Source organism: Aethalodelphis obliquidens, unplaced genomic scaffold (assembly GCF_003676395.1).
Source record: "Aethalodelphis obliquidens isolate GAN/ISIS:26980383/991018 unplaced genomic scaffold, ASM367639v1 scaffold17, whole genome shotgun sequence".
In the NCBI taxonomy this organism is placed as follows: Eukaryota; Metazoa; Chordata; class Mammalia; order Artiodactyla; family Delphinidae; genus Aethalodelphis; species Aethalodelphis obliquidens.
This window is the reverse complement of record NW_020837961.1, coordinates 29,026,673-29,050,276: the sequence shown is the minus strand read 5'-3', so window position 1 is coordinate 29,050,276 and position 23,604 is coordinate 29,026,673. Positions and strand designations below refer to the sequence as shown.

Below are 23,604 nucleotides of genomic sequence, written 5' to 3'. Positions count from 1 at the left end.
AGATCTATCCACCTCACTACAGATAACTCAATTTTGTTTCTTTTCATGGCTGAGTAATATTCCATTGTATATATGTGTCACATCTTCTTTATCCATTTATCTGTCAGTGGATACTTAGGTTGCTTCCATGTCCTGGCTGTTGTAAATAGAGCTGCAGTGAACATTGGGGTACATGTGTGTTTTGAATTATGGATTTCTCCGGGTGTATGCCCAGTAGTGGGATTGCTGGGTCGTATGGGAGTTCTATTTTTAGTTTTCTAAGGAACCTCCATACTGTTCTCCATAGTGGCTGTATCAATTTACATTCTCACCTACAGTTCAAGAGGGTTTCCTTTTCTCCACACCCCCTCCAGCATTTCTTGTTTGTGGACTTTTTGATAATGGCCATTCTGACAGTTGTGAGGAGATACCTCATTGTAGTTTTGATTTGCATTTCTCTCATGGCTAGTGATGCTGAGTGTCCTTTCATGTATTTGTTGGCCATCTGTATGTCTTCTCAGGAGTAAATCTATTTAGGTCTTCTGCCCATTTTTGGACTGGGTTGTTTGTTTTTGTGGTATTGAGCTGCATGAGGTGGTTATATATTTTGGAGATTAATCCCTTGTCAGTTGCTTTGTTTGCAAATATTTTCTCCCATTCTGAGGATTGTCTTTTCATCTTGTTTATGGTTTCCTTTGCTGTGCAAAAGCTTTTAAGTTTCACTCAGTCCCATTTGTTTGTTTTTATTTCCATTTCTCTAGGAGGTGGGTCAAAAAGGATCTTGCTGTGGTTTATGTCATAGAGTGTTCTGCCTGTGTTTTCTTCTAAGAATTTGATAATGTCTGGCATTACATTTAGGTCTTTAATCCATTTTTAGTATATTTTCGTGTATGGTGTTAGGGAATGTTGCAATTTCATACATTCAATTTTCATGTACCTGTCCAGTTTTCCCAGCACTACTTATTGAAGAGGCTGTCTTTTCTCCACTGTATATTCTTGCCTCCTTTATCACAGATAAGTGACCGTATGTGCGTGGGTTTATCTGTGGGCTTTCTGTCCTGTTCCATTGATCTATATTTCTGTTTTTGTGCCAGTACCATACTGTCTTGATTACTGTGGCTTTGTAGTATAGTCTGAAGTCAGGGAACCTGATTCCTCCAGCTGCACTTTTCGTTCTCAAGATTGCTTTGGCTATTTGGGGTCTTTTGTGTTTCCATACAAATTGCGAAATTTTTTGTTCTAGTTGTGTGAAAAATGCCAGTGGTAGTTTGATAGGGATTGCATGGTGTCTGTAGATTGCTTTGGGTATTAGAGTCATTTTCACAATGTTGATTCTTCCAATCCAAGAACATGGTATATCTCTCCATCTATTTGTATCATCTTTAATTTCTTTCATCAGTGTCTTATAATTTTCTGCATACAGGTCTTTTGTCTCCTTAGGTAGGTTTATTCCTAGATATTTTATTCTTTTTCTTACAGTGGTAAATGGGAGTGTTTTCTTGATTTCACTTTCAGATATTTCATCATTAGTTTATAGAAATTCCAGAGATTTCTGTGCATTAATTTTGTATCCTGCTACTTTACCAAATTCATTGATTAGCTCTAGTAGTTTTCTGGTAGCATCTTTAGGATTCTGTATGTATAGTATCATGTCATCTGCAAACAGTGACAGCTTTACCTCATTTTTCCCGATTTGGATTCCTTTTATTTCTTTTTCTTCAGTGATAGTTGTGGCTAAAGCTTCCAGAACTATGTTGAATAAGAGTGGTGATAGTGGGCAACCTTGTCTTGTTGCTGATCTTAGTGGAAATGGTTTCAGTTTTTCACCACTGAGGACGATGTTGGCTGTGGGTTTGTCATATATGGCCTTTATTATGTTGAGGAAAGTTCCCTATATGCCTAGTTTCTGCAGGGTTTTTATCATAAATGGGTGTTGAAATTTTTTGAAAGCTTTCTCTGCATCTATTGAGATGATCATATGGTTTTGCTCCTTCAATTTGTTAATATGGTGTATCACGTTGATTGATTTGCGTATATTGAGGAATCCTTGCATTCCTGGAATAAACCCCACTTGATCATGGTGTATGATCCTTTTAATGTGGTGTTGGATTCTGTTTGCTAGTATTTTGTTGAGGATTTTTGCATGTATGTTCATGAGTTATATTGGCCTATAGTTTTCTTTCTTTGTGACATCTTTCTTTGGTTTTGGTATCAGGGTAATGGTGGCCTCATAAAGTGAGTTTGGGAGTGTTCCTCCCTGTGCTATATTTTGGAACAGTTTGAGAAGGATAGGTGTTAGCTCTTTTCTAAATGTTTGAGAACATTCTAACATTTGCCTGTGAAGCCATCTGGTCCTGGGCTTTTGTTTGTTGGAAGATTTTTAATCACAGTTTCAATTTCAGTGCTTGTGATTGGTCTGTTCATATTTTCTATTTCTTCCTGGTTCAGTCTCAGCAGGTTGTGCATTTCTAAGAATTTGTCCTTTTCTTCCAGGTTGTCCATTTTATTGGCATAGAGTTGCTTGTAGTAATCTCTCATGATCCTTTGTATTTCTGCAGTTTGTTGTTACTTCTTCTTTTTCATTTCTAATTCTATTGATTTGAGTCTTCTCTCTATTATTCTTGATGAGTCTGGCTAATGGTTTATCAATTTTGTTTATCTTCTCAATGAACCGGCTTTTAGTTTTATTGATCTTTGCTATCGTTTCCTTCATTTCTTTTTCATTTATTTCTCATCTGATCTTTATAATTTCTTTCCTTCTGCTAACTTTGTGGGCTTTTTGTTCTTTTTTCTCTTTGCTTTAGGTTTAAGGTTAGGTTGTTTATTTGAGATGTTTCCTGTTTCTTAAGGTAGGACTGTATTGCTGTAAACTTCCCTCTTAGAACTGCTTTTGCTGCATCCCATAGGTTTAGGGTCATTGTGTCTGCATTGTCATTTGTTTCTAGGTATTTTTTAATTTCCTCTTTGATTTCTTCAGTGATCACTTCGTTATTAAGTAGTGTATTGTTTAGCCTCCATGTGTTTGTATTTTTTACAGGTCTTTTCCTGTAATTGATATCTAGTCTCATAGCGTTGTGGTAGGAAAAGTCACTTGATACGATTTCAATTTTCTTAAATTTACCAAGGCTTGATTTGTGACCCAAGATATGATCTATTCTGGAGAATGTTCCATGAGCACTTGAGAAAAATGTGTATTCTTGTTTTTTTGGATGGAATGTCCTATAAATATCAATTAAGTCCATCTTGTTTAGTGTATCATTTAAACCTTCTGTTTCCTTATTTATTTTCATGTTGGATGATCTGTCCATTGGTGAAAGTGGGGTGTTAAATTCCCCTCCTATGATTGTGTTAGTGTCGATTTCCCCTTTTATGGCTGTTAGTATTTGCCTCATATATTGACTTGCTCCTTTGTTCTGTGCATAAATATTTACAATTGTAATATCTTCTTCTTGGAGCGATCCGTTGATCATTATGTAGTGTCCTTCTTTGTCTCTTGTAATAGTCTTTATTTATTTATTTTGCAGTACGCGGGCCTCTCACTGTTGTGGCCTCTACCCTTGCGGAGCACAGGCTGCGGACACGCAGGCTCAGCGGCCATGGCTCACAGGCCCAGCCACTTTGCGGCATGTGGGAACTTCCTGGACCGGGGCACAAACCCATGTCCCTTGCATCAGCAAGCAGACTCTCAACCACTGTGCCACCAGGGAAGCACCAATAGTCTTATTTTTACAGTCAATTTTGTCTGATATGAGAAGTGCTACTCCAGCTTTCTTTTGATTTCCATTTGCATGGAATATCTTTTTCCATCCCCTCACTTTCAGTGTGTTTGTGTCCCTAGGTCTGAAGTGGGTCTCTTGTAGACAGCATATATACGGGTCTTGTTTTTTTATCCATTCAGCCAGTCTTTGTCTTTTGGTGGGAGCATTTAATCCATTTACATTTAAGGTAATTATCGATATGTATGGTCCTCGTCCTATATTCTTAATTGTTTGGGGTTTGTTATTGTAAGTCTTTTCCTTCTCTTGTGTTGCTTGCCTAGAGAAGTTCCTTTAGCATGTGTTGTAAAGCTGGTTTCGTGGTGTTGAACCCTCTCAGCTTTTGCTTGTCTGTAAAGGTTTTAATTTCTCCATCAAATCTGAATGAGATCCTTGCTGGGTAGAGTAGTCTTGGTTGTAGGTTTCTCTCCTTCATCACTTTAAATATGTCCTGCCAGTCCCTTCTGGCTTGCAGAGTTTCTGCTGAAAGATCAGCTGTTAACCTTATGGGGATTCCCTTGTGTGTTATTTGTTGTTTTTCCCTTGCTGCTTTTAATATGTTTTCTTTGTATTCAATTTTTGACAGTTTGATTAATATGTGTCTTGGCATGTATCTCCTTGGATTTATCCTTTATGGGACTCTCTGTGCTTCCTGGACTTAACTATTTTCTTTCCCATATTAGGGAAGTTTTCAACTAGAATCTCTTCAAATATTTTCTCAGTCCCTTCCTTTTTCTCTTCTTCTTTCGGGACCCCTATAATTCAAATGTTGGTGCGTTTAAGGACCCAGAGGTCTCTGAGACTGTCCTCAATTCTTTTCATTCTTTTTTTTTTTTCTGCTCTGTGATAGTTATTTCCACTATTTTATCTTCCAGGTCACTTTTCCGTTTTTCTGCCTCTGTTATTCTGCTATTGATCCCTTTTAGAGTATTTTTAATTTCCTTTATTGTGTTGTTCATCATTGCTTCTTTCCTCTTTAGTTCTTCTAGGTCCTTGTTTAATGTTTCTTGCCTTTTCTGTATTCTATTTCCAAGATTTTGGATCATCTTTACTATCATTATTCTGAATTCTTTTTCAGGTAGACTGCCCATTTCCTCTTCATTTGTTAGGTCTGTTGGGTTTTTTACCTTGCTCCTTCATCTGCTGTGTGTTTTTCTGTCTTCTCCTTTTGCTTATCTTACTGTGTTTGGGGTCTCTTTTTCGCAGGCTCCAGGTTCGAGGTTCCCATTGTTTTTGGTGTCTGTCCGCAGTGGCTAAGGTTGGTTCAGTGGGTTGTGTAGGCTTCCTGGTGGAGGGGACTAGTGCCTCTGTTCTTGTGGATGAGGCTTGTTCTTGTCTTTCTGGTGGGCAGGTTGTCTGGTGGTGTGTTTTGGGATGTCTGTGGCCTTATTATGATTTTAGGCAGCCTCTTTGCTAATAGATGGGGCTGTGTTCCTGTCTTGCTAGTTGTTTTGCATATGGTGGCCAGCACTATAGCTTTCCGGTCATTGAGTGAAGCTGGGTCTTGGCGTTTAGTTGGAGATCTCTGGGAGATTTTCGCCATTTGATATTATGTGGAGCTGGGAGGTCTCTTGTGGACCAGTGTCCTGAAGTTGGCTCTCCCACCTCAGAGGCACAGCACTGACTCCTCCCTGGAGCACCAAGAGCCTTTCATCCACACGTTTCAGAGTAAAAGGGAGAAAAAATGGAAAGAAAGAAAGAAAGAGGATGAAATAAAGTAAGATAAAATAAAATAAATTTATTAAAATAAAGAATAATTGTTAAGAAAAAAAACAAAAAAATGGACAGAACCCTAGGTCAAATGGTGGAAGCAAAGCTATACAGTCAAAATCTCACACAGAAGCATACATATACACACAAAAAGAGGAAAAGGGAACAAAGTATGTATATTGTTGCTCCCAAAGTCCACCTCCTCAATTTGGGATGATTCCTTGTCTATTCAGGTATTCCACAGATGCAGGGTACATCAGGCTGATTGTGGAGATTTCATCAGCTGCTCCTGAGGCTGCTGGGAGAGATTTCCCTTTCTTTTCTTTGTTTGCACTGCTCCTGGGGTTTAGCTTTGGATTTGGCCCCGCCTCTGTGTGTAGGTTGCCTGAGGGCATCTGTTCTTCACTCAGACTGGACAGGGTTAAAGGAGCAGCTGATTTGGAGGCTCTGGCTCACTCAGTCCAGGGTGAGGGAGGGGTTTGGATGCGGGGCGAGCCTGCGGCGGCAGAGCCCTGTGTGACGTTGCACCAGCCTGAGGCGCGCTCTGCATCCTCCCAGGGAAGTTGTCCCTGGATCCCGGGACCCTGGCAGTGGCGGGCTGCACAGGCTCCCTTAAGGGGAGGTGTGGATAGTGACCTGTGCTCGCACACAGGCTTCTTGGTGGTGGCAGCATCAGTCTAAGCGTCTCATGCCGGTCTCTGGGGTTCGCGCTGATATCCGAGGCTCACGCTCGCTCGTTTCTGGAGCTCCTTTAGGCGGCGCTCTTAATCCCCTCTCCTCGCGCATCAGGAAACAAAGAGGGAAGAAAAAGTCTCTTGCCTCTTCGGCAGGTCTGGACTTTTTCCCGGACTCCCTCCTGGCTAGCCGTGGCGCACTAGCCCCCTTCAGGCTGTGTTCATGCTGCCAACCCCAGTCCTCTGCCTTAATTGCTTTTGGAAAAAAAATCGATTAAGGTGATATGTTTTTCTCCTTTTTTTCTGTTTTATAGTGAATTATACTGATTGATATTTAAATATTAAACCAGCTTTGTATTTCATAGATAAACTCTACTTCATCCTGATGTATAATCCATTTTATAGGTAGTATTTTGTTGAAAGTTTTTGTGTTTATTTGGGCAAATTATACTAGTGTTTAGTTTTATATTCCTTTAATGCAAAATTGGATGCACTGTATTCCTTAGCTTCTGTCATCTGATTTTAATATTTGTATTATTTCTTCCTTCAGTATTTAATATTTTCTAATATAAAATTGAAAGCGATAAATTTTATTTTAAATGCTGTTGTGGCCAATTCCCACAAATTTTTCTAATTTTCCTTCTGATTTCATGTTTTTTCCATATTTTGTTACTTGGAGATGAATTGCTTAATTTCCAATTATTTTGGAATTTTTCATATTTTTTTCCATTTTTATATTCAGCCAAAGAATCAAAAGGATCTATTTCTGTATCTCTTTTTCTGCGTGAGTTCCTCTTTAGTAGTTTGCCTTTCAAATTCCCATCTTACATTCTCAATAAACATCTTTATTCTTGTTTCACCTGTAAAAGCTGTAGGAGAAATATACTTTCTGGGTCTTGAAAATGTCTTGAGGATATTTCGGAAATAGCGTATAATCTGAGTGTATCTGGCATATAGGATGGATAGACAAGCATGTAAAAGATTATATGCCATGATAGTGAATTATAAGAAGGCCACGCACACACAGATCTAGCTAGTAAAATTTGGTTCTAATTGTTTGATATTTTAGACAATCATGTTTTTTTTGAGGATGGGGTATATAAATATATCTGTGTTTTACCAAGGTAAATTCTTCTAGGAACAATTCTGGGACTGCTCATAAAATGAGAGAAGATTATTTGAAGAGCTGAGTTGTGAGTGAATAAAGATCTACGTTAGGACAGTGATAAGAGTGGTTAAGAGGTTTTGCTAAGTGTAGTGGTGGGATATGAAGTGCGGGAACTTGAGAAGTCACAGATGACAGAAATAGAAAAGCTTTCCCTTTTCAGTTTAATAGCATGTTTCGGATAAAGGTGGTAGGTTCAGTTTTGTACATTTTTAATTTTAGGTACTTATTGAATGATTGAAGACTATCCTACAAATAGAATTGTGGGTTTGAATTTAGGAAAACAGCTGTGTTAGATACGAAAAATTTGACAGCTAGATCTAAGTTGATAATAATAGATGATATGGGAGTGGATGATATTGCCAGGGGACATATGACAAAGCCTTGAGAAAATGCCAGCATACTGGGAAATGATGCAGAAAACGTCTGACCACCAAGAATGGTGATCACAGTGATAGCAGAAGGATAATAGAAAAATCTGCTTAATTTTATTCACTCCTCTCTGAGCTTTCATAAAAAGGACACATAGTAAACTTAGGTAGAGACGTAGCATCTGGAAGGAAAGACTGAATGTGGTATTGTCTTCATTTCTTTATTTACATTTAAAGAGCCAGAATAGTTACTTGAATTATAAATGTTCAGTCTAAATTGTTTCTCTCTTTATTTTCACCCTGCGAGTAAGTGAATTTTTTTTCAAAACTAGGTGTATTTATCTTATATTTTATTAATTCTATGCTAATAAATCTTAGATTTCTTTAGCAATAATCAATTATATTTGAATTAGTAGTTTCCAAGATGCTTATTTCTTTTGTTTTTAAGATTCAGATTTTTGGGGGTTATTGTTGTGACATCTTATTACTTAGTTTATGTGTTGCTTAAAATAGGAATATAGAAAAGTTGATGTAAAGTAAAATTGAATGCAAGTACTAGACCTGGCCCTTGATTTTATTGATAGATGGTACATTTTGGCAAGGTCTCTTGGGGTACCTCCAAAGTTTAAACACAAGCACACACACACAAATATATACTCCTTCAATAAGTAACGTGTGTTTGATCTTGAAGCAGAATTCCTCATCTGTACTTGACTTTGAGTGATATGTCATATGTTGAATTTGTTATTGGTTTTTAATAATAATATATTCAAATTCCATTTTTAAGTTTTAAAGAATAGATACAAGTTCAGTATATCTTTACAAAACATTCTTGTTTGGTTTCCTTTTATCATGTTTTAAGGTTACATATGACTGTAATGTTCCACAATGAGACAGAGATTGATAATCAGGAAAGAATAGCCCTTTAATGTGATTTATATCTATAGATTTTATGTCAGATATGAAAAGTTGCTGTTTAAATTGTAAAGGAGGATCCATTAAGGAACACTTTAAACCATTTTACTATTTAACATACCTTGAACTCTTCTTTATAGAATTATGCCTTTTAAAGCAAACTTTAGTTGCTTACCAAATGTTTGCAAAATATGATTTGATAAAGTTAAATTATTCTAATATTCATAAAATACGGAAATAATAGCCTTTAAAATAGTACATTTAATATGAAGGTATGTGGTGTTTCAGGGGAGTATAGAAGCCAGTTATTTTCTAATTTCCATCAGTAATTTTAATTTCCTCTTGTCAGGTAAGGTTAGACAAGGGTAGACTATGTATATAGTAGGGAATGGTGAAGGTATAAAAATTCTTCAGATGTCTCCCATTTTGTCCTGTTGTCCTATTGGTTTCAGTGTATGGTTGGGTTAGATGTGAAATAACCTGTAGGTTGTTGCCTAGTTCTGGGATGAATCTCTGAAAATATCACATAGCAGTTGACATTTTTGTTACAATGGAATCATTCCCTAGTTATCTTCACTTAAACTTCTCCCCTTCAAGTATTTATTAATCATATTTTCTTTTATTTGCTCAAATCATATTTTTGACAAACTGAATTGTCCTATGGTTTGGCTCAGTCTTTTTAATGTACTGTCCAGCATTTGCCTTTAATTTCTTATAAATCTAATTTCTAACATGATTTATTTTCTTCATATCAGTGTTTAGGTAAAAGAAGTACTTTGCCTTTACTAGTGTACAAAAACTAACCTCTTAGAGGTTGGCCAAAATCTTCCAATTGTACAATTCCTAGAGCTAATATAATCCTCTCATTGTGCAGATGAAAACAGTTAGACCTGGCGAGGTAAAGTGAGTTAGTTGCCCAAGACTGACAAGAGATACTACCAAGGATGATGCTTTAGTCTGGTTTTTGATTTGCTTCCCAATCTTACGTTTATTCATATGCATATATAATATATATTCATATATATTGAATATAATATATATTATATGATATGTGTGAAAGGGACTTAAGCATCTGCAAATTTTGGTATTCGTAGGGGTCCTGGATCCTATTCCCCCCACCCCATAGCAAGGGACTACTGTACTTTTATTCCCACTTCCCTCCTCACAATCTGTAAGGAGTGAGGATTCTCCAGGGCAAAGGCTATCAAGCTAAGTCAACTTTTTATCCCTATAGCCTAGTGTTTTGCACAGACTAAGAGATATTTGATTCCTTATGCATGTACATAAACACCATATCAGTTGGGCTGCTTATGGTGTTAGGAGCAGAAAACCCACTTCACACTGGCCTTCAATTACTGAACAGGAGCTTACAGGTTCTAGTAAAAAGTCTTAGGAAAAAAAGAAAGGTCTCACAGAAAGTATAAAGGTAGGCTGGTCTTTGATCCAGAAGTTCATGATTCCATTTGGAATAAACTCTTACTCTTTATTTCTGTAATTCTCATAGCTCTGCTCCCTTTGGGTTTTGGCTTCATCCTCAGGCTTGCTTCTCTCCTACAGAAAGAGCTTTCAATACTCCTGGAATTATGTACTTCCTGTTTTACACTGTAAGAGGAAGGAAGGAATTACTCAGCAAAACTTCTGACCTTTCCTCTTAATTGTACCAATTAGATCAAGTGCTGTTCCCTTAGACAGTTTGTCAGTGTGGGTGTGATTATTACTCTCATTGGTTTAGGACAGTTAAGGCCCTCTCTTATTGCAGGGACAGTGCTGGGGATGGTGTATGGCAACAATCTATCTAAACTGTTATACAGTAGGAAAGGGCTCCAACATCAAATTTTTATTACTCATCATAGGTTGTGTATACATGTGGATGTATATGTGAGCTTTCATTTGGAGCTTAAGGGAAAGGATCCCAATAGACTCTGTGACCAGAATTAAGTTTACATTAATTGTTTTTTTAATTTTAAACAATTAACTAGGTAGTATAGCACCATAAACATGACACCACAAGTGTCTGAATTCCAAAAGAAAAGAAATAAGCAACTTGGAAACTAGTGATTGTATTGTACTGAGTATTGCTAAAGAATCCTAAAATTTTTTGGCAAAATTGATATCTAAGAAAGTACTTTTCAAGCTTTAATGTATAAATCACCTGGGGATCTCATTAAAATCCAGATTTTGATTTAGTAGGTATGGAGTGGGACCTATAATTCTGCATTTTTAATAAGTTCCTAGGTGATTCTAGTGCTGGTGGTCCATTTTACAGAGCTGGGGTTTAAAAGACCAAACTGTTTTTGTCATTTTCTAAAGGTGTTGAGAACCAGCTCAGTTTACTGTTGCAGGCCACCAATGTCTCTTTTCTGGACTTCTGCAGTAGCCTCCCTCCTTAACCCTCTTGTCCCACTACAATCCATTCTCTAAATGGAGCTTATAGTGATCATTTTAATATGTAAATCAATCACGTCACTTCTGTAATTAACCTTCTGCTGGTATTCCATTGCATTAGAATGAAATCTAAACTCTTTACCATAACTACACTGTACTAAATGATGCAGCCCCTGCCTGCCTCTCCAAACTCATTTCATACCACTCTTCCCTTTATTCACTTTGCTTGAGTGCTTTGCAACCGCCCTTCATGCTGCTTGTAATGTGGACCCTGCATCTTCACATGACTGGCTTCTTCTCTTTATTCAAGTCTCTGCTTAAATATTAACCACTTCTGAGTGTATCTTATGAGTGACTTCAGAGAAATAAATTCTTGGGGGATTGTTGTAATGAGAGTAGATCACCAACTCTGTCAATTCAGTTAAAGAGTGATGTAAAAGTCACTTTAAAGTTTTGGTTGGTTCAGTTCATATTAGAGATTATTTCATAATGCATGTAAAGGGTTTGTTTACATATTTTTATAGTATTAATAGATATTTCTTTTTCCTATCCAAGTCACTGTGTGCCCAGTATTCAGCAGACAGACGAGAAGATGAGAAGATGTGTGATCATTTGATAAGAGCAGCCAAATATCGAGACCATGTGACAGCAACTCAGCTAATCCAGAAAATTATCAACATTCTCACAGACAAGCATGGAGCCTGGGGAAATTCTGCAGTGAGGTAAAGTTATACCTTTAGGATTTGGCCACTGATTTTCTGTAGAAGTCCTTGGTTTAGATAAATGGCTTTGGATATGATCAAGGCCAGATGAAGAACAAAGTAATTTAATTTTGTATTTTATCTTCTGCAATGAATTCAAAGCAAAGGGGAAGGAGAAAATCAGTATGGCTATAGTTATGGATCTTTGTGGAAATTTCAATTCCCTTCAACTACTTCAAAAAGAATAGTTGCTCATATATTTATTTATTTTGAAGTGAACTGTTAAGGGAAGTAGTTAGTGTAAACTGCTTTTACTAGTTGCACTTATATCTGAATTTATACAAGTACAATACTTTATTTAAAGAAACTATTCCCTATTTTACACTTTTGAGTTTTTAACACAAATTTGAAAACATAATAATATGTGTTGTTTTCTTGAGTTTTGTTGCAAATTACAGGGCTATGATGAAACAATACCATCTTTAAAATTTTATTTACTACATCTACCTCCTTTTAAGATTACCAAACTGAACGTGCAATTTTTTATTCTAATTTTAGAAACAAAATATTTACTTTCTAGGACTAAGGAACTTAGATAAATCATAAAATTTAGTCTTTTTGGAATATTTTATTCTACAAGTCTTAGGAACATGTTTTGACTCATTTAAGTAATGTTAATGAAAAAGTTCTTTATTTTCCCATTAGAAAGATATTTTTTAATTTCGCATTTCTGCATAACTTTTTCTGGAAGACAACAACCACAAAAGAAAACAGCAAATTACTTGTATATTATATATAGGCGTAACTGGTTTCTGCTTGTGTTTTAAGCAATTCACGTGTCTAGCAGACATCAGAGTCTAGTTTTAGAGATTTTCCAGTAAACAGAAAAAGATTTTAGTTTTTTTTTTAAGCTGAACTTTAAACTAGTTGAGTTGAAACCTATCTGATATGGGATGTTTTTGTTTTGAGTACAAGTATTCACTAATATAGAGTAGATATGTCTCATCATGCTTATTGTGAAGAATACTTAAATAAAATGAATTACGTTTCTGGGCATATCATTTTTGGTGTTCAGAGGAAGGAATGCAGGTCAAGGTCTTGAAGGCAAAAGGACTGAGTAAAAGCAGAAACCATGTTTGTTTGTTTGTTTTAATTACTGTTCCAGCTGATCTCAGCTGCAAGAATGGTCATGGGAATGACATGAATTACTGGGTCAGGGCTCTCTAGTGCCTTATATTGCAACATGTAAAAGCCTATGGGTGTGTGTTTGGAGGGGACTGGGGAAGGGGAGTTGTATTGAGGATTTTAGAGTTTCCAGATACTTTAATGTAATAGATTTGTTACAGTCATTTTGACACCTGGTACTGAATAAATTAGAAGATTACTTTGATGTACAGTGCTTGGCACATACTGGGAACTAAATATGTGTTTGTTACATTTTTTTTTTTAGGCTTAAAATTTTTGTTTTTGACCTAAAGGGAGTTTTACAATTTTAAAATGAAAGCCTTTAGGCAACTTATGCCAAAGGGGTCATTTTTATAAGATCAAAATTATTTCTCGTGATAGCTATACCATTGTATAGCTCAGTATACCTGTGCTGTCAACACGAAAGTGTTTTTCTGAAGTGATTTTGGTGTAATAAAGTATCTTGGAGAACTAAATGGACTGTGAAATGTATTTGTCTAGAAATAATTAGTGTTTCTGTAATAGAGTTGTTCAAGGGTTCGACTCTATTATTCTATAAAGCCAGAAAAAATTGAATTCTGAAATTTTAATATTTCCCCAAATTTACAGAACATTTTTTACTTTTTTACTCTTGAGTAAAAACAGCTGTCAAACTGTTTTCTTTTAAATGTGTACATTTTTAATTAAGAGCAACAACAAATGATTCATCATTGAAAGGAAAATTAATATTAGTGAATCGATATTTTCCTCTTTATAGATCTCATAACTTAACTTAGATTTTATTAAAAACAATGCTTAGCAAAGCACATTGCCTCCATGCTGATATTTTTGTCGTTGTATTTAGTTCAGTGTCACATTCATCTGTTACTTATTTGGAATACCTGGTTGCTCCCTAATGCCTTTAATACAATTATCTTAAAATAGACCTTTTCAGTATTAATTCCAATTAGAGTGGATTTCTAGACCTTGGTGCCCTTTTTTAGGAAGCTGTGTAAGAAAATGTAGTTGATAAAACGTATGCTGACTTACCATTCTTTGAGAGTGGTTAACTATTCTGATTTCCCTTGTATGAGGCTTGCATAATCAGCTTGTAAATTATGGACATGGTTATAATAAATGAGACTAACACAGTGTACTTTGTTCTTCACTTAGCATAATTCTAGAAAACATAAATGGCATTAGAGAGAAATCAGAGTCATACTGTAGCTATAATGCATTTAACTATCCTAAGCCTGTTAAAAGAAATATGCACAATGAGCAAAATTCTAGTAAAGAGGATTAAATTATTTTAAGTATAATTCCTTTGTGTTTTATCTTAAGAATTATAGTAGCATTTTGTCTTATAAATTCAATCATATTAGAATATATAGAAATTTCATTTGTGGCATTTTTTATTTTGACCCTCCTTTGGAATCCACATAATTTCCTTGTAGCCATGGCTATGTAGGCCTAATACTTTCCCATTAATGTCATTTGTTTTGTTTCACTATTGATGGCTTTTCTAATGCCACACGATCAGCCGGCTGCAATCCTGGCAGCTGGCCTGGGATCGGCAGTGGTTTTAATAAATCACAATCAGACCCATGCCATTACATCAATATTTTTAGTCAATTATAGAGAAGGTCAGGTGCTACATTCAGTATAGGAGCCTCAGCATGTGGCATTTGAGAAACATCTGGTCCTGCAACAAAACTGCAAGCTGGGGAAAAAAGAATCCAATTTATCCCATCTAAAGAGACCAAATGAAATCTGCTGCTTTATGGATAACACAATGATGATTATAGCCATTTTGAACATGTTATACTTGCTAGACTTAATACCCTTTATAAAGACATATTCCCAAAAGTTTCCATTCAATAAAAACTGAAAATGAAAATATTATTTTCTCAGAAGCAGATGGGAATTGTTGTTTCCTCACAGCAGGCATCTAATATCTTTTGACACCTAGTGACCTGCCTGAATGCAATTTGTGTCTTAATATTCCGCTTATACCAGCTTTTGCCACAAGAGAAAGAGAGAGGAGCTCTCTCTTTCTCTCTCTCTCTTCTTTCTTTGATGCCTAGACTATTGCATTGGCAGGTAAAGAAAGTATTCCTCCCTTAGAGCTCTTATAACTGTGTGCCCTTCACTGTCATTGCATTTTTTCAAATGCTTAGAGATTTCAGGAAATAATGGGACAGACAAGTACCTGTTCATCCATACATTACTGTCACCTGGAGTGAGGCTCAGGTGAAAACAGAGGGAGCTTGATAAGAATAGTGGAATAAGCAAGAAAGAGGCCACAAATGAACAGAGTGGCAGAAGTAATTTTTTTCCGGTGCATGGAGCAGGCATTGTGTTTATTTGGGTCAGGAGACAAATCATCTTTCATGTAGATGACACCTGGTAAAGTGGCTGAATGTAAGAAGGATGAGGAGAGATGATGGAGAACACTGGATGGAAGTCTCAGAGGACATACTACCCTTTTCTCATATCGTCCTTCATTGCATTCTAATAGGCTGACTAATGTACCATGGAAATTCGCTCTTGGTATTAGTCCGGGAAAGAAGGTGGTTCTCTTCTTCTCTGAAAAATGCATGGATAGAGCTAGAAACATAAATTATCTTAGAAGTAATAAGGTTTAGGAGTTTCTAAGAGAATCTCTTATCAAGATTCTTGAATGCTTTTGATTAGTTTAGGAGACTGTATTTAGGTTTAGATTTCTGCTGCTTTAAGAAACTCCATTTCAGATTGCTTGAATGTGTTCTAATGGATGCCCTCAAGCTAGAGGCGTCTCTTCCTGAAAGACATTCATCTTTTTTCTGTGTCACAAGCTTGCCGGTAAAATCTTTGTGATGCTCTCTCCAATTTTTCTTCAGTAAATCAAATCTTCCTTCTTTCAGAAAGATGAATGCTGTAAGGTTGGAGTGTTATAAAAAAAAAATCAATGCAGGCAAAATTGAAACAGTATGCCTCTGTATTGATTGGCCTTGTGAAATCGAAACTAACAGCTTTGTAACTGTTCCAGTGGACAGTTAGCTGACCTGTAATGGGCAAACTATCAATATTAACATTACTATTTTATCTTGTACTATGTCATTTTAAAATCCAGAGTCCAAGGAAAGGAAAGGCCTAAAGAATTTTTAATCTTTGTAGGAAATATCCCATTTTCTTTTTATATACCATTGTTTGAAGAAAGCAGTAGCTAATGTACTTGACCTATAAAAAACTAAGACTAGGGCAGTGTTGGTTTTATATCAGTTACTCTTTTTAAAACACAACAACAACAAAAAAAAAACTTTGATTTTTTTGAAAATAATTTCTGATTAAAAAAATTTCGCTGGTGCAATTTAATATTGAACTCATCTTTTTGGATGTGTTTCCCATTTCAACGGAAGTGTATTATGTCTTTTGAAAACATTCTTCATCTCCAATTTTTTATTAAGTAGGCAATACCAGTGAATTTCTAGAGAAATTAAAGTGCTAATATGCTTTACTTATCAAGAGTTCATTTTAGGCATTTGATTTCATTATAGTACATGGGTAATCAAGCAGATCTCTAGTCATAGGTATAATATACCCAATCTTATTCTTTCAAATGCTTTTGTTTTTATTCCTACCCACCCCTGGGAGCTAGTAGTTGACATCAATACAGGCACCACTCATTGCTCTCTCTGGAGCTTTGATGATGCTAGAAATTCTTTATAACCAATCCCGACAATAACATTGTAAGATGGCTTAATAAACCGAACATTTTTTCCATTTACCCCCTCCTTGTTCCCTTTCTTAGAAAGGAAAGAAAAAAATCAATAGCTTACAAAACAAATGGAAGAATCTATGGAGATGTCAGTTAAAGAAAACAGATGTATTTGAAAGTGTTTACATGAAAAGAATAGTTTCAAACACTAAGCACATTAAATACCTATGCCCAGAACATAATGAGACTTGTTCATGTTCTTAGTTTTGTGATAAGTTGATATTTTTTTTAATTTATTTTCTTACTGAAGTATAATTGATTACAATGTTGTGTTAATTTCTGCTGTACAGAAAAGTGACTCAGTTATCCATATATATACATTCTTTTTTATATTCTTTTCCATTATGGTTTATCACAGTATACTGAATATAGTTCCTTGTGCTATACAGTAGGACCTTGTTGTTTATCCATCCTATATATAATAGTTTGCATCTGCTAACCCCAAACTCCCGGTCCGTCTCCCCCCGCCCCAACTCCCTCTTCCCCTTGGCAACCACAAGTCTGTTCGCTATGTCTGTGAGTCTGTTTCTGTTTTGTATATAAGTTCATTTGTGCCATATATTAGATTCCACATATAAGTGATATTATGTGGTGTTTGCCTTTCTCTGTCTGACTTTACTTCACTCAGTATGATAATCTTTAGTTGCATCCATGTTGCTGCAAAGAAATTTCTGGTATTGTGTCAGTACTGAGGAGCAGTTCTTTTTCCCTCATATTTTATGGCCACGGTGTAGTTGTGTTATATAGTTATACATGCTTATGATACAACTTTTATTATTAGTCAAATCTAACAGTACACTGAATGACTTATTAGAAATGTATGACTGTTATGTTTTGTAAATCAGTGATGCTGAGTATATGAGAATTGAATAGCTATATTTTCTAATAATGTAAGGCAAAAAATACATAATTTTATAGGCAATTAACATGTTTTACAATATTCAAAATGAATATGTTCTTATAATAATTTTGGGTAAAATATTTTTGCTACAAAGTAATTTTAAAGAAATAAACAATAAAATAAGTTATGGTATTAAGTACCAACAATTCAAAGTTAATAAATTGCAACCATAAAAAAAAACACATTGAAAAAGAAATACAAATTATTGCACGTATGTTCACTAAAGACACCAAAACGTTTGTGTACATTTTTGCAATCCCCTTTCAGTTTCATTATTCAGTGAAGTCTCTTCCTGTTTTTCTTGATAGTCTTTCCTCCTGAGTTCTCTGACAGTTATGCACAGTATATGCTGCAGAATTTTGCTTGACAGTATACTGTGTTGTTTGTTTTGTGTGTAGATTATAAGATGTTTACCTTATGCTATTGCCATAGTTCCTAGCTTAGTGATGAGCCTGTAGTATATCCTAAATAAATTTTTTTTTAATCAGGTAGACTACTTGTCTTCATTCATAACTTATCTTAAACTTATCATTATGCTAGGTATTAAATCAGATAAATTTCTTTCAACCAAAGCAGCAAGAAATTTAAACAGTAAAGTTCAAAAATACTTTTATCACAACTGGTGGTATTTTATGAAGGATGATATTAATTCAGAAATTAAGAAAAATGTAGTAGAAATAGAATATATCTGAAAAGAGATGTACTGTAGATAATAGTTACAGACTTGGAAATTTTGGTTTCTATTTGTAAAGAACACTTTTCTGTAACAATTTACTTTGAATATTTCGATTAGAAAAATTTGAAGCTCAATAGGTAATTTTAAGTTGTAACTTGGGTGGGGAGTCCTTGAACTTTAATAGTCCCTGGTATAATTTTTGGTATAATCAAAAATTTTCAGAAGTATCTTAAAGGGTTGGAAGCAGATGAAATTCTTTAAGGAGTTTGAGAAAATTTAGTGGTTTCATATAAATCTGGAGAGGAACCATACAGTCTGTGTTTTTAACAAGTACCCCAGTACAAAAATCACTTGAAAACCACAGCAGTAGTTTAGCCAAACTTGCAATTTGTTGTCAGGGCTGCCTTCCACTTAAGACTACTGTAGGCTATTCTTGTAGCTGATACTTGGCTGTTTCACGTTTTGTTTCTCCTGCCTATTGGAGCACTTTTTCTATTCATATTTGTTTAACACCAGCTGTGCATCATTTACTGTGCACAGTAAGGCACTCCAAAAACCAATATGAGTAAAACAGATATGTTTCTTGCCCTCATAGAACTTTCCTAAGAGAGGCAATGGGAAAGTGAACAGAAAATTATAAATAGCTTAAAAGCAATGATGATAATTTCTCACTGTATATAGCCATAAATAAGGAAATAGAGGCTTTTTTTTTCATCCATCTTTAGTCTTTCTTTGGTAAAAGATCAGTGTGATTTCATGGAAAGAACACTAGTGTGACATCTGTATTTCTATTCCTGACTCTTTCACTAACTGGTTATGTGACAATGAACAAGTTAAACTAACAAAATCTTATTTCATATGCATTTTATTTATTTCAGACAGATTACCTGTGAGAAGAAAGCAACAATAGTTGGTTTGCATTAGAGCCTGAGGCTTAAAGGAGGAGGGAGATGTTAACACAAATTATTGCAAATATGGCAAATGTTACTATTAAAGTAAGTTGATTAAATGTAAAATAGATAGCTAGTGAGAAGCAGCCACATAGCACAGGGAGATCAGCTCGGTGTTTTGTGACCAGCTAGAGGGGTGGGATAGGGAAGGTGGGAGGAGACGGAAGAGGGAGGGGATATGGGGATATATGTATACCTATAGCTGACTCACTTTGTTATACAGAAGAAACTAACACACCATTGTAAAGCAATTATACTCCAATAAAAATGTTAAAAAATTTTTTCTCTTTCTGATATTTAATTGCTAGTGTATAGAAATGCACTAGATTTCTGGTTATTACTTCTGTATACAGCAACTTTGCCGAATTCATTGATGAACTCTAGTAGTGTTCTGGTAGTGTCTTTGGGATTTTCTATGTATAGCATCATGTTGTCTGCAAACAGTGACACGTTTACTTCTTCCTTTCTAATCTGGATTCCGTTTATTTCTTTTTCTTGTCTGATTGCTGTGGCTAGGACATCCTAAACTAAGTTGAATACAAGTGGTGAGAGTGGGCGTCCTTGTCTTGTTCTTGATCTTAGAGGGAATGCTTTCAGCTTTTTACCATTGAGTGTGATGTTTGCTGTTGGTTTTGTCATATATAGCCTTTATTATGTTGAGGTGTGTTCCATGTATGCCCACTCTCTGAAGAGTTTTTATCATAAATGGATGTTGAATTGTATCAAAAGCTTTTTATGCATCTATTGAGATGACCATATGGTTTTTATTTTTCAGTGTTTTAATATGGTGTATCACACTAATTCACTTGTGGATATTGAAAGATTCTTGCATCCCTGGAATAAATCCCACTTGATCATGGTATATGATCCTTTTAATATATTGTTGGAGTCAGTTTGCTACTATTTTGTTGAGGATTTTTGCATCCATGTTCATCAGTGATATTGGCCTGTAATTTTTTTGTGTGTGTGTGGTATCTTTGTCTGGTTTTTATATTAGGGTGATGGTGGCCTCATAGAATGAGTTTGGAGGTGTTCCTTCCTCTGCAATTTTTGGGAATAGTTTCAGAAGGATAGGTGTTAACTCTTCTCTAAATGTTTGGTAGAATTCACCTGTGAAGCCATCTGGTCCTGCACTTTTGCTTGGTGGGAGTTTTTAAATTACTGATTCAATTTCAGTACTGGTAATTGATCTGTTCATATTTTCTATTTTTTCCTGGTTCAGTCTTGGGAGATTGTACCTTTCTAAGAATTTGTCCATTTCTTCTAGGTTGTCCATTTTATTGTCATATAGTTTCTCTTAGTAGTCTCTTATGATCCTTTGTGTTTCTGTGGTGTCAATTGTAACTTCTCTGTTTTCATTTCTGATTATTGATTTGGGCCCTCTCTTTTGAGTTAACATTTGAACCCAGGTAGTCTGACTCAGAGTCTATACTTAAAACCATTATGTAACTTCTTAATGTTAGTAATTGGTACTAGGTTTTTGAGTGCTTACAATCTGCCTGGCACTGGCTAATTCCTTTACAAAACTTTCATTGGATCGTCACAATAACCCTGTAAAGTGGATACTATTATTTCTAGTTTGCCTTGGAGTAAATGAAGGCTTAGACACATTCATGACTTTTCAAATAATAAAGCTTCTGTTTTTACACCTTATAGTTTGCTACTTCAGTCAACATTGAAAGGTTTATCCATGTTTGATGTTTTGTTTCAAGAAGTACAGGTGTGAGTGCCACTCTTATTTTTTGGGAATTTGATTTTTCTTTTCTTTTTCTACTCTTTCTACCTACCTTTTACTTACTTATTTTTTTAGGTTTACTTATTTAGCTTGCTTGTGTCCAAACTTTTTTTTATGCAAAAATCAAACCACCAATAAAAAGCCTTATAAATATTGTTCTTAATTAGAACCCAGTATATAATATAGATAAGAAGGGTCCCATCCTAGTTGACATCAAGAGATCATGGGTTTCTTACTCATTGCTCTACAGTCATCTCATGATGTGAAAATCACTCCACAGCCTGCAAAGGGAATATTGGTCCAATGGAAGCTTGTTAGAATAAAATCAAAGTGGAACCTGACCTCCTAATTTATAATCTAGGACTCTTTCTAGCTTTCTGCCCTGCCCCCCTATATCACTCATCATCTTATATTGGGTTATTTTTTTTTAAGTGTATTGAATTTTTAGTAAATGATACATACCAGTATTCAAATATTACTTACATATGAAAGTGATGCTTGATTGGACCTGGATCAAAACACCACCACATAAGCAGCTATAAATATTATTGGAATAATTTGAATATAGATTCAATATTATATATAATATTGTTTTAATAGTTAATTTCTGAATAATTAATACTATTTCTAAATAATAATTGTATTGTTTTATAAGAAAATATCATTGTTGTTCTTAGGAGATACGTTTGCTTAAGGGTTGAAACGTCATGCTGTCTATAACTAATTGTAAAGTGGTCCAGCAAAAAATAAATAAATAAATAAACATGGGGGAGAGAGATTGAGCGGAAGCATGTTGAAGCAAATATAGCAAGATAAGTAAACAAGGTGGTTTAGGTAAAGGTATGTAATTTTTTTCAATATTCTTCTTGCTGCTTTTCCATAGGTTTGTAACTTTTGCTGGGAAGAATATACTTCTGAGAAAATACTGAGAGATTGTCTCTTGGGTTTCCCTTACATTGTTTCCCTCTAGCTGTGGTTAATTGAGAATTAAAGCTTGATGTTAAAAATAAAATTTTTTGGTTGCATATTCAGAATTAGAAATTTTTTTACTTTACTTTCAGAGTTCAGTAAATTCTTACCAAATGCTTTCTGTGTCTTAGAAACAACACGTAGGTTAACGTATTATGCACCTTCCTTGAAAACACCTGGTATAGTCATATTTAACACTGTAAGGTATGGTTGGATGCACCTAATCTATGCCTTACCGCATTTTATAGGTGAGGAAACAGTTGTTGAGAGGTTAAATAATTTGTTGGAGATTGTACAAGTGATCTCTGACAAAACCAAGACTCAAAATCTTCACTATTTTGAGCTTGACTGAATGACTTTCATGAAATCATTTAGTTACTCATTCGTCAGTCATTCCAAGTGTCTTTTTCTTTCTTCCTCCTTATTTCTTCCTTCCATCTTTCCTTTTATTGATGTTTTTCTGATTAAGTTTTCAAAATTGGTTAATTTTGGAACTAATATTTGTTAAACACCTATTATGTGTCAGGCATTGTGCTAATTGCTGAGGCTGTAACAATAGAAAAGACAGACGTGGGTTCTGTCCTCATAGAGCATAGAATTTAAGAGATTGTTACTTCATTGTGAGTTTGTCCTGGGATTTTCTGGCTCTGCTGGTATCATGCTAAAGCAGCATGCTAATACAGCATTTTCTGTTTAGAATGCTTTCACTTTGTGTTTCATGCTCTTCTCAGTGTTTGTCCATCTTGTCTCTAAGCCTCTTGCATATATATTGTTTCCTTCTCTAGTTTAGGTGTCCTGCCATGTCTCCTATAACAACCTCTACTTCCCATGTTACAGCCCTTGTGACAATGAATAGTAATTGCTTTTGAAATCGCCCCAGACTCTTAACCTATAAATGCCATTAGGGAAATTATTATATTTATTTTTGTTCATTAACATGTGCTGGGAATATTACCTGGAATATTTTAAGCAGTTTAATAAGTGGCTTTTTAGTGATTGAAAAAAAGAAGTATAGGTTTTGAAGTTTAACATACGATAAAAACAGAAAGGAACTGGAAAATCAAGTTTGTGTTTGGAATTTGTTTTATCATTCTCTCTTTTTCATAAGACCTAGGCCACATGCCTAATTAAAAACCAAACCAAACAAAAAACAACAGCGGATTGCTCTGTGCACACTGTCTGTAGCTTGTCTGGTCCCAGCCTGTGTTAGGATGATTTGGTAACACTAAATCATTCCCAAACCCAAGATTCACTTGAGGTCTTTTGATACCTCTCTCTCCCTCCAAACCCACCAAAGAATTTATATTGTTTTAAAGTCAGCCTAGGGAATAGTTTATGTGAGTATTCTTCCAGGGTTTTCAAAGGAGGCTCTAAAGATTGGACACAGACTGAATTTTGGACTTTACCCATAGATATCTAGGGTCCACAGGAATAAATATCCAGTGAGTTGTCTTTCATATGTTCTCCCATTCCCAAAGAATCCATCGTTTCCATCAATATCAGGAACTTTTACTACATGCCTAATTAGACCGAGCACTTACTGTTGGGAACAAAGAACCACATTGACTGTAGAGCCTGTATTAGTCTCTCATTGCTACTGTAAAAATTACCACAAATATAGTGGCTTGAATAATAGTTGTTTTTTAGGTTCAGAAGCCTAAACTTGGTTAGCAGCACTGTGTTTCTTCTGGAGGCTCTGGAGGCAATACATTTTCTTGAGTTTTTTGAACTTCTAATGCCTGCATTCCTTGATTCATGGCCCCTCTTCCAGCTTCAGCATCTTCAAATATTCAACTC

The 23,604-nt window shown here is 35.4% G+C and overlaps 1 protein-coding gene across 4 annotated transcripts in view; it reads left to right on the top strand.

Annotated features, from left to right (window-relative positions):
• LRBA (LPS responsive beige-like anchor protein) overlaps positions 1-23,604 on the top strand; it is a 736,343-nt gene that overhangs the window by 342,842 nt on the left and 369,897 nt on the right. For 3 of the 4 annotated variants that reach the window (XM_027117137.1, XM_027117135.1, XM_027117138.1), the window contains exon 37: positions 11,510-11,676. In XM_027117137.1, the coding sequence (XP_026972938.1) occupies positions 11,510-11,676 (167 nt within the window). Of the gene's footprint in view, positions 1-4,949; positions 4,993-11,509; positions 11,677-23,604 lie in introns of those variants that run through there. The other variant, XM_027117139.1, reaches the window with a different exon arrangement.